Source organism: Poecile atricapillus, chromosome 1, assembly GCF_030490865.1.
Source record: "Poecile atricapillus isolate bPoeAtr1 chromosome 1, bPoeAtr1.hap1, whole genome shotgun sequence".
Taxonomy (NCBI): Eukaryota; Metazoa; Chordata; class Aves; order Passeriformes; family Paridae; genus Poecile; species Poecile atricapillus.
The window spans coordinates 130,439,073-130,451,713 of record NC_081249.1 but is presented as its reverse complement, the minus strand read 5'-3'; the positions used below and the strand labels follow the sequence as shown (position 1 = coordinate 130,451,713).

The 12,641-nt window shown below is 35.5% G+C and overlaps 1 protein-coding gene across 1 annotated transcript in view; it reads right to left on the bottom strand.

The window, feature by feature from the left end:
- The window catches only part of GAS2 (growth arrest specific 2), a 96,486-nt gene that overhangs the window by 70,056 nt on the left and 13,789 nt on the right, over nucleotides 1-12,641 (bottom strand). The window contains exon 3 of the mRNA XM_058856544.1: nucleotides 8,414-8,538. Coding sequence (XP_058712527.1) covers nucleotides 8,414-8,538 — 125 coding nt within the window. The remainder of the gene's footprint in view (nucleotides 1-8,413; nucleotides 8,539-12,641) is intronic.

The window sequence follows — 12,641 nt, the reverse complement described above, 5'->3', positions numbered from 1 at the left end:
CATTCAAGAGAGAGATTTCAATTTAAAAGTTTTTTTGAAGTGCATTAAGATTTTATTAACAGTGACAATAAGAGAGACACTAGGATAAACCATGGCAAAGACCTTCCTACAGAATCCATGAAAACAGGGATTCAATAGTTTGTTCACATTCAATAAATGGTAGTTTTTTCCTTAGATCTCTGGGTTTCAGAATTAACATTTAGATGGGGATTTTTTAAATTGTCATTTCATAACAGGCTTCCCCAATAATATTTGATTAGAACAGAATGGCACAATTCTCACAGTTGCTCTTTCAGAGGGCAGTAATACCTTATCCTTGGTAGATGATCCTGAGCTTTTCCCCACCACAGCCTCAGAACTCAGAGCAAAGAGTCAGTTGAGGAAGACAAAAAAATCCTAGTTTCTGAATTTCCTTCATTTTTATTACAATTAAATGAAAAAAAAACCTGGAGGATTTCAATTAACAGGAGAATCACATTTGTTTGTAGCATTGTCACACAGCATGACTTGTGAACGAACATGTCAATAAGCAACAATTATTCCATGAGATATGAAAGTATTTCCATGAAACATAAATGGTGAAATCTGGGTGGATTTTCATGGAACATATTTTGAGAAGCATCTTATTAACACAATTATGCTTTATCAAACATCACATTCTTAAAGGGGACATGATTCTCTTAAATAAAGTTTAAAAAATACTAAATTTTGGCAAAAGCAACTAATTTTAGGAACAGCAATTTCAAAATCACTTAACCCTTTAATTATTCCAGAAGAACCCAAGCTAAGGCCAATGCTTTAAAAAAATTCTAAGTAAATGGTTGAAGTTCATCAAAACACATTACAGGTTCTAAAATTTCTGATTGAAAAAGGTTTCCATAATTTCACCGACAGTGTGGTCAAAGAACATATTACGTTGACCTATGGAATTATAGTAAATAGCCTTTCACTGTCAGTCTAAGTAACAAATATAAGAAGCTATTAAAATTCTTTGATAATGATGGATATACAGCTGTATATGTTATGCCTCCTCTTCCTCTTCCACCTGGTTATGTCCCAATGATCAATCTCACATTTTGTGACCTTCTGAAGTACAAGGCAAGGTGCGGGTTTTCCAGCCCTTTCTGTACGATTAATTCCAAATGGTGCTATACTTCCCATGAGACAAGTGTCAAGGAAGACTGAAATATTTAGACCGTCTAAAGAAGTACAGAATTTTTTGAGATGCTTTATTGCAGAGGAAGCCCAGTCCTCTGACAGGCTTCCTCCCAAAGATAAGACAAAACTGCCTAGTCATGGTGATTAAGCTGTGGACCCCTTCCTGCCTCAGGACCCCATGTTATCTCCCTGTTAACTATTGGTCATCTTACCCCTGTCTCAGACCATTGGCCCTCTTTCCAATTCTTCCCTGCCCAATAAAAACCCTTGCTTTTGCCCCGATCAGGGTAGATCATCACTGGCCCCCTTTGCTGAAGCCTGCATTAAAGAACTCCCATGGAACACCACACGGTCTCCCGTCTCTTGCCTATGCGTGGCTGGGGTAACCCATAAATGGAGCTGGCTGCGCTGATCTGAGCTGATCACTGCAAGAGCAGAAACCACTTCTAAAAGAGCTGATCACTTAAGCCCCTGCCCACGCTCCTAAGGGTTATCCTGGCTGGAAACTGCCTGTAACCCCCCAGATGGCAGCTCCTTTCCTGCAACATCTACCTGGGTTTGTTGCCAGCAGAACTGGGGGTCGGACAGACCCCCAGACCCAACCGCAACACTTTATCTGCTTGCTTTTTGAATTTCCAGATGTTTAACAAAGATAAAATTTTTATACAGATGCTGAAAACATTCAGGAAGAATTCAGCATGTACATTACTGCAGGTAAATCTGATGCTCCAAGGCTCCAGATGTTAATTTTTAAGAAAAAAATGCATCTTTGTCTTTATGATAAAGACTCTGAATTTCTGTGAGTTTTCCAATTAGCAACCACAAGGAAACTGCTGGAGCCCAGGGAATTTTAAACAGGTGTAGAACTCAAAAACTTCCATGATTTGAGAAACATGATAGACTGTTTATCTATATAGCCAAATTTCTAAATCAGCCTTAAATCAGCCTCAAGTTAAGAACAAAGCTTTACTGCATACTTGAAGCACTTGGGGCTGATTTACATAAACACAAATTTGAATATTTATTTATGTAAACAAATTAAACATAATTATGATAGCTACAAACCGATGTCTATGCCTCAAAGGGACTTTTGTTTTCTTCTTCTGCATTGCAGTCATCACTTATGTTTACCATTCCCATTTTTTCAGAAATTTGGCTTATTATTTAAGTTCAAGACTCACTATTGGTTATTGCATCAAATTCTGTAGTTCTTCCTTAGTCACTATTCCCAAAGAACTACTACAACTAACTTAGACCTAAGAACTGCACAGTAAAATGAAGACAGTTGGGCTGAATTAGGTGGCTTTCTCAAGTCATAAAGTAAGTTCCATGCAAGTCTCTATTTCTGTTCCAGACTATTCCTAGAAGTCTAAATATAAAAAGCCAAATAGAAAGATCTGTTACAAAGATGTCTACAGTTTGCTTTAAATACTTAACAAAATAAGTAACAGAAATGTTACAATGCATTTCAGGTAAGAGGCAAAATACAGCAAATCTGAAAGTGGCTGTTTATAAATTTTTCTCAGAAAATATGCCATCCCTATCTTTAGTACATAGATTAAGTAATGGCAAAAATGTTATGAAATGTTCAGGTTTAATATAAATTTTATTAAATGTTTAAGTACTAGCATTCCATACAAAGTCAATGTTAATTAAAAATCTCTGGGAAAAAAATGGTGTTTTCTCATTAAATTATATTGTTATAAATCAAAATTTGGTCGTCACAACCTGATTTGCAGTCCAAATCCTTGTATTTTCCAAAGCTGGAGCTACCAAGTAGTCAAATACTTAAATCTGCCCTGCTTTTTCCCTGACAATTAGCTTGTGATGCAAATTCTGCTTATTTCTGCAATGTTAAACAGGAGCAGAGAGAGAGGTCTGCAGGAGAATCTTTGCCTCAGGTTCACTGCAAAGAGCAAGGCCAGTTCACATAAAACATTGTGCTTCAGCCAAACAAGGGCACAAACCATGCCTTCCCAAGGACAAGAAATATAAATGAGAAGAACAATCCAGAGACACATGATGTCTTGGTGATCCATCCAGGATTGTATAGCTCTGCTACCAACACAGTGCATGGCTTGAAATGCATTTAAAACCTTTTTAAGTAGTTCTTCAATGTAGTTCTTCTTCTGGAACATGCCAAACAGACAAACACATCCTGGAATTGTTCCGAAATCTGTTCTCATAGTCTGGTGGGCAACAGCACCCTAGCCTATGCAATTCTCCTGTAAGTATAAACTTCAGTTGTAGGAGTATTTGTTGAGGCATATAGGTGTGCACATGTGACCTATTGCAGAGAAATCCTACAGTATTTGCAAGAAACCTGGCAGCAACCCAGCTGAACAAGCAGCTATTGATATGTTTGACAAACATACAAAGAGTTTTCTAACAAGCAGCTTTACAATCTTGTGGCAATTATTCCTTCTAGATGGATTAGTATTTGTGAATCATTTTGCAAGATCATTCTTTTCCTCTCACATCCACATTAATCTGTCACTAGAAAGATTAATACCAAAAAAGACGAAAAAGACAATGCTGTTTTTTAGTTTTTTAATTCTCCCAAGTAACCGAGAGCCATATCTATAATGTATATTATTAGAAATTGGTTCCATGAGCTTTTATTGCAGAATAAAAGTCTAGAAAGTACAAGTGCGTGGAAAAGCAAATTTGAGCTCCAGACCACAAAGGATCTAGTCATAACCGAACAATTTATGCGGCCCTATTCATGAAATTCTCGAGTGGAGTGTCAGATTTATAACTTACACATGGCTCTGATGCAGCTGATGCCTTTTTACACTGCAGACAGGTTCAAGGCACCAAGTTTACAGAGCACTATACATTCATCCCATCTGAGGGCACAGATAACCTTGAGAAACTGAAGCCTACAGTATAAATAAAACCACCATGTTAATTAGATCAGACTTTCAGCTTGGCCATCTTGGGTCTGGAAGCAAGATCCAGATTCCAGATTTAATTCTGAATAATTAGTGCTTAGTAGAGTCTTTTAATTGTAACTCTTAAAATACGTAACATGACTCTCAAAGATAATTCACCTTCAAACCTTCTTCATGAAGACATTGTTTTAAGTGGAGTGTTTGTAAATACATTGGCAGCTTCAAGGATGGTGGGCAGATTACTATGCCCTGCTGACAAAAATGGTAACAACAATTAACACAATTTATTTATGCTTATTTAAAAATCTTTATTAATGATCTTACTAGATTAAGCCAAACCAAATCAAATGTGGGCTCTGTGCATGCTGCACATCTTGATGCTCTGCATTTGTTTGTACAGCTGTGAAATTCTCAAATTAACTATCTGTCAGCAAAAGTAAAACACTGACAGGAAACTGTGGAAAAGAAATATCAATGGGAGAAAATTACAAAATGGCATTGTGCAACATTAATTACTTTAATGGAACAACTACTGCTAAAATAATGAGTCTGTAATTTCAAGACAGTACTCCATTAGCAGCAGCACAGGTAGTTTCAACAACTTACTACCATACAAATCCTGAGCATTTATTAAGATTGATAGCAGTCATCTCCTTGGCATCTTATAAACGTGCATTATTAGATTTTTAACTCTAAAAATCTCCATGAAGAGGAAAAAATTACTTTTTAAAAAATACATTATATAGTCACACTGCCCTCCCTGTTTAAAAAATCCATTTTCATCTAAAACACAAACATTTTGTCTGTAGCAAAGGATCAGATACATCATAAATGCTTTCAGAATAATCAGGTTTTGAAGCATGGTTTAGCTGCTTAACAGTGAAGAACATTTTCTTCTGGGACATGCAAAAGAATCCTAGTACCTACCATTTTCTGAAATAATCAATTTTTAAATGCTTCCTCTTTAGAAACTGAAATGCTTTGGTATCTTATTACTGAATGATTAACCAGTCAAACAGCAAAGTAGCTAGAGTCACAGAAGACACAGAGTACCTATTAATTTATCCAAAGGTGCTTATTATGCCATTAAGCTCATAATAGCAACATGCAGGGACATCATAAATGGCACCAGAGACCACCAAACTCCTGTTTCACATCACTCTCCTGAAAAACAAATACGGAGTGTGGCCCAGGTGCAATTTTTAGATGCAGGGATTCAGTCCTAAAAAGGCTTTATACAGAAGCAAAAACTACAAATTTAATTTAAAATCATTTCTTTGAAGTTTAACTCTTGTGATAGATTTCCCTTTGTTCACCAGCACAAATAGCAGGGTATTCATCCCCAAGAAACAATAATGCACAGAACATATGAGTGACTCTTATGCTCTCTCAAATTCTAATAATTTTCAGCTATAGGGGCTTCCTCTTCTGGGTGGGGTTTCTGTGTATTCAGCCTTCCAAGAGATCTCTCTTCCAATATCTTATTCAAGATTTACTTGAATGCAGGTCAATTTAAACATTCCTTGACAAGAATTTTCCAACTTGCATGTAAACAAGGTCCCCCTTTCCCTTGTTTGGCTTCCATCAGCTTTATTCAATGTCCCACAGTTTTTGTATAGAAACTGACCTTCTATCACACCACTCCCGATTTTGCAGTTTCCATCATATGCCCCTCTTTCTACATGCAAGCATCCTAATCTATCCAGTCGCTCATAAAAAGCAACTCCATTATCTCTTCCATGCATAAAAAGTTATGTCTTTTTTGCCTGCCTCTGACTCTTAAGGAAAGACTACTTTTGCATCACATACCATTTAATCTTTTCAGTCTCTTAAAGTTCTATCCCCAAGTCACATTACCAGTAGTCTCCTACGTATTTTGACAATGCCCTCAGTATCCACAAGTATTTCCACATGACACAAAAACGAAGTGTTGGTATCAACATGATAATCATCCTTCCAGATTTGGAAAACAGTATTTTTGGGAACATTTTTGACCTCTGTTTTCCCAATTTACTCCACACTCAAAAAGGCTGATGCTGACCTAGGGCATTTCTGAAATCCAAAAGCAGTTCAATGCTCATTAATAAGAAAGGGAATGATACAGTTTAGCTAACAAACTGCAAAACTGACATTGATTTCAAATTTATTGCAGAAGCTATTAAACCAGAAGCAATATGATTTAACCTCTGTATTTTGTAGACTATTGTAATATGAATTTAGGGAATTATGACAAAAAACCTGATGAATCAGTTCATGCAATATTAGCTTTTAATGCCTTCTTAAATCTGCTTCTATAGTTGCTAAACTGCCCAGGCAGTGGCGACATAGCCCCAAAGAGCTGCACAATAAATTCATGATCAGTAGTACACATCAATGAGAGCAAGATATATCATCTTTCTTTAAGAGAAAATTAAACCCAAAATATTATATAAAGCTTTTCCATAGGAACAAGTTCACATACAAGGAAAATCTTTGCTTATGAAAACAGACCAGATCTTCAAGCTTGTGTAAGGCCTTACAGTAAGATTACACACACTCCCTCCATTAACCATATCATTCTCGTGTCTTCCTCACTCAGATGCAAGCTGGTACAGCAAGCAAACTGATCCTTCTAGCTCATTTTATCAGCTGCTTCTATCTGAAAAAATTAAAAGTTACATATATGGATAGAAAAGTTTCATATCTATTTTGATAGAGGCTGAACTAAATAGAAATCAGTGGCTTCTCCCAGTTGCCAGTGAAGTCATCAGAGCACCTCAGTGAAAGAATATGTTTCTGTTTTCCTGTGCAGAACAAGGGTCAAATGGCTTATAAATTCCACATTTATTAATACAATGCATTAAAATGATTCAGGGGAGGAATGTGGAATTCTTTCTATGCTTACCGTATTATCCCTTCATAAATATTCTTGTCAGATTTTTTACCATGAAGACTAGTCCTATTGCCCAAGAGTGCTATACAGGGGAATTAAAATCTGAAAGGATTAATAGCTCCCTAATAGTATACAATGATTCAAAATCTATTATTCTGCCATTTCTTTGAATTCTTACTGTACTGTATGAAATAATATACATTGAGAAACTAGCAGTGAGATAGATTTTTTTCCCTTTAAATGCATTTTCAGTTGTACCAGCCTGACAAATAAAGACCAACAAATCTAAATAATGACCACATATGGGACTGCAAATGTCTAATCAGCTTCTAATGCTCTTAGAACACAAAAGACAGTACAAGAAACCCTTCCTTCTGCCTAGGTAGTTCCTAGACTCAATCAAAAAGACTGCCCTATGTGTTTTCTCACTTGAAAACTACCATCACACTTAGGTGAAGACAAGCCAGACCATATTATAAAGAAGAACTCTAAAGTCACACAATACTCCTACTAACAAAGACTTGATTATAATTTCAACCAGCAATTATGACAATTTCTTCTACAACAATTATGAACTTGGAACCAAGAAAAAACAACTTACACAGGTGCAACTGACACTAGACTGCCAGTTCACAGACCAGCTGATAAAATTTATACCATACCCTAATTTCTGCTACAGACAAGTTATGAAACATTAGAATAGAAGATGCATTATGTGATTCTTTTTTACCTGGCCTCTTTTTTATGGCCTCTTTTTTACCTGCTCTTTATTTGCCTGTTTTAGCTTTCAAGGAAGATGTCCCTGAATGCAACCAGAAAAGTAAGAACAGTTTCACATTGAATGTGTTAATGTGTCAACCATTTAATTCTACTTCTCCAAGAAATGAACTTGCTGCACTCTTGAATGTTTCCCTGTAAGATTGCCCCAAAAGAATACTTCAAATTAAAGCAAGTTTGTGTTCAAATAAGTGTTTAAACTGATCCTCCCAAAACTCCTAAGTATCTTCTAAGTTTCACATTTTCCATATCATTCCTTCAACTCTACCAAAACTCTGTACTTCCATTACACCAACAGGATCTTGAAACTCAAGGCACCAAAACTAATACAGAGTTTTATTACTGATCTCCCTAGAGCTGTTTTTGGAGGAAAAGACACCAGTTACTTAATATTCCCCTTAAAAATAAATACAAGGATCAAAATATTTTTGCTATTACCTACCACATCCCACTGCTAGATCTCATTTATTCTTATTCTCCATATATTACAAGTACTTTTTTGAGTAACTGCTTTGCATAGATACTTTAATAAATAGCAAATTTATTTCCCCAATTTCATATTGTCATTTTTCTACACAAAGTAATTACCTCCCCACCCATTTGCAGAGTCTCTACATATAAAATCTCTTAACTCTCAAAAAAAAACCTCAGGACCAAAATGGTCAAATACATCAGACACTGATATTAAATGCTAGTGTTGACCAACACTTACTTTGCCAGGCTTGTTTGCATCAAAGCTGTTTTCTTTTAATTTGTCCTGCAGGGTTTCAGCTAACCGGCAAAGCAAGGCACCATTATCCAATTTCTCCATAAAGGTTTCTGCTGTTATTTCTCTACCTGAACAGCAAACAGAAAGTTAACATGGCAGAAAGCATGCAGTGGTATAGACTACATTTGTGTAAAAAGAGAAATCAAAAGAAATCTGCACAATATTTTGAAATAAGCTTTAACTGAAAAACTTGCATTACTTTGACTACTTTACTGGTAGATATACAGTAAATTATGAAAAAAATCGCATGCTGTCTTTGGGAAGGCATGTGATATTTGAAAAATAGTTCTATCATATCCAACTCCACATATTTCACTTTACTCATGAAGATCCAGTGCTTTTAACATAATGTTTAGAAAGTACAGTAGGCAAATGGTTTACACCAGTGTGTATGTGTAATTATAACATGAATTGCTAAAAGTTTATTTTTTAACAGAAGTAGAAAACCATGTCAAAAAGGAAAGGGTGGTATATTTTTAGAAGACCCTTAAATCTTGATCCTGCAAGAAGTAGACAAGACAGTGACTTCAATGGTCCTATGGAAGTTCTTTTTCAGATGTAAAGGCAGGCACATAACAAAACAACAGAGTGAAATTTCATGTTATATATCTACTTGCCACACAGATTAAAATTTTCACTAAAAGAACAAAGCCAAAATACTCTGCATTCAAAATATATTAATTCTTATATCACACTATAGGACACAGCACTTCAGCTGCCAGGAACTATCCAGTCTTCTACAACAGGCTGGACAGTCTTACATAACAATGTAATTACATCCCCCTGGAAGAGGGGACCACATGTTCCATGATTAGATTGCATGCTGACCCCAGATGAGAAGACTAGACTAAACTTCCAGGATCTTAACATAATTTTCAGTAAAAATATTCCTATTTCTTATTGAAGGCTTTTTATTTTCATATTTCTACTGAAAATTTTGTCTTTACTTTGAACATTGCGTAGATGAACAGCTGTATTTTTCAGCCCCTTTAACTTCCACTGATATCAAGAGAACATCAAAGAATAATTCTTGTTCTTCCACTTAAGACACAAATTATTTCCCCCCTGCCCCAGTATTTACGTATGCCATTCAGGAAATAACACAATTAACTTTAAATTAAATTGAATAAAAATTAAAATAATTTATTTTTTTCATAGATTATTACACAACATGCATTAGCAACAATAGTCTAATGTGTCAAAATAAAAAGAAAAATATTCAAAAACTGAAGTGAGACTGGTTCCTCATCCCATCCAGGTCCACTTCTGCTTCCATGAAACTGGAAATATTAATCTGTTTAGAATAGGTTTACTGCAATTTTTTGTCAAAAATAGGAAAAGTAAAGCTTTCCACTATCTTTTTTGCTAAAAGAAGAAGAAAATAACATTCAAAAGTAACAAAAATGAAGTGCATAAATTAGTACTGAACTTCTTGCTGATATATTGTATACTGATACTCCATGTCACAATACTGAGGATAGCAGCATTATAAAGCAGTAGGATTTTAAAAATGCTATAGGAAAGCTGATTTCTCTAGGCCCTTGTCTGAAAACTCAGATACTTTAGCATCTTTTGTCCAAAACCTAAAATGTGAAACTTTTCAGTTTGGTAAGTTAAGATAAAGATTGATAAAGATTGTTGCAGCATACCATCTTTAGACAGAGAAGACTTCTATTTTTCACTGAAGCTGAACTTGCTTTTTCTAACACACTTTTACTTCAGAAATATGTTTTTAACACAAAGATTTTTCCCTTTTTTTATTCCCACTCAATTCTACTTGCCATGTAGCCCACTTTAGAGCTCCTGTATTCATAAATGACTTCTCCAAGCAAAAGAGCAGTAGTAGCATTGCAGACATGCAGAGTTAGCTTATGCCTAACTGATAATACTTTTGACATATCTCCAGATCAAATTAAGCCAGGACTGAAACTATAATAGCCCAGACATAAAAAAAACTGAACAGCTCAGCCTCTCAGAAGACTTTGCCACCATTCTAACCTACATATTTTTCCATTTTCCCCATCAGCATTTTTATTAAATGCTCTAAAGCCACTAGAAGCTAAATGTTAAAAATAACTATGCTACAGGAACTGCTTGACTATTACTTTTTATACACTCATTTTCCTCTAAAAAATTATTTCAAGTATATTTAACAGACTAAAAAGTTTTATTTAATTTGCAAAACATAATTTTTCACAAAGGCAAACAAACACCCCCCCCCCCCACGTTCTACATATTATGTCCTATGATTCATAGATGCATCATTTCATAATAATTGAATGCTACAAAACCCTGAAAACTGATTTAAGGATATTTTCTTTTTACAAATATATAGAAAAATTAGGTTATCTTCTTCTGCTATTTAACATTACACTTGTATTATTTTAAGTGCTGAATTACTTTAGCAGTTTGGTCACTACATATTATCGCTAAACTGGATTATTTGAGTTCTATTCGCCTTTATGAAATCTGAAAGAATGAGTTTTGCACTGAACATCTGTCTCCAATGAAAAGTATATTAGGTGTCAGCTTTCAATTCACTGTATTTTATGGCTTCATAAGGTGGCACTTCTTTTCTAAAACAGACACACTGACATATTTAACAGTAGAAATGCATTGATTCAAGTAAGAGTAATGTTCATAACCTGAGGAAAAAAATTGCTCCATTTATTTGTATGGAAAAAACATCAAACTCCATTAAAAATGTACAACTCCCCCTATAATTACAAGAAAGCAGTTGCAATGTTTTTATAGAATGGTAATAACATTAAGTATAATAAAAAAACAACACTGAAAGTATGAGAAAATCCAGGAATATGAAGGCTTTTGGAAACCTCTCAAGTACTACCTACCCTCTCTTTTACCACAACCACCAGATTCCCCTTAAAAAGTCAAACAGCTTCAGCTGAACACCTACCACTTGCAAACTGCGAGCAACTGTCTGTAAGGTCGTGGGGGACCTAATAAAACCAGACTGGAGGTCCATGAAAAAATAATGGAAGAGAGTTCATGCCTTGGGTGTGTACCCAGGAGGTTGAAGATAAGTTTTCCATACAGGTCTCAGACAACAAGAGCCTTCAGAAGAAGAGAGGGACTGAAAGACCCAAGAACCCAGATCTAGTTTTTACCTCTATTATGCTTAGTATAATAACTATACTCATAATAACTCAATACAAGACTGACTCCAGCCTCACAACTTGCTGATGGACTATTTTAATTGTACATTTTGTGTAGTAACAAAAAACTAGTAGTTAACAAATAGAAATATTTCACTCAAGTGAATCTCTGAAACATCTACAGTACTGAGACACTACTGAAACAATTATTCCTGACCCCCTCAATTCACACGGCATATAAACCCAAGAAAACAAAATGTGATAAAAATAAAGAAAACCAAGGCCAATTACTATGTATATACAAAACTGGTTCTATTCTGACAAGGCTACTCTGTTCCCTACAATAGTTGACAATACCAGAAATAATTCTGAAAGCATTGAGACATTATTACTTACTTGAAATGGAACATATAAAAAATTCTAAAGGCATGCTGATAATAAAGAAAATTATAAAGCAACTCTACTAAGTAGGAAACTGTATCACTGCCAGCATAAACACTGGCGGTATCAGTACTGTGAATATCTTGATACTCAGACTTTTAAAACCTGAATTTCCCACTGGCTCAATCTGAACAAACTGATGTTGAAAACACATTTTCTGTTGTAGAATGCTCTTAGGCAATAAAGCAAGCAAGAACACTAAGCTGAGACAGATTTCATTCAAAATCAAAGAAAGACAGCTTTTGTGACAGCTACAGACAGTCTGTAGCTGCACAGATAAAATTGGCTGTAACAGACACCAATTTGACCAGCCTACTTTGTTACAGAAGTAAACAAGTCCCCAGGTGAGGCAATGATAGGTTGGATTCAAACTCAAACAGCGGGCCCCAGCCAATCCCATTCAGTCATGAATGCAGATATCTAATCAGCCAGTGAGCTAGGCGTTGTTAAGACCCCAACCAATCAGATGTATAAGCATGGGATATTTGAAGCCCCTATAAAAGGGGATGCCCATCAATAAACTTTGACTGTTGTCACATGAATTTTGGTGTTTTCAGTTGCATGCCTATCTCCAACAACTGTGACAAGTTTTCTTGCAGAAGACTTAACATTCT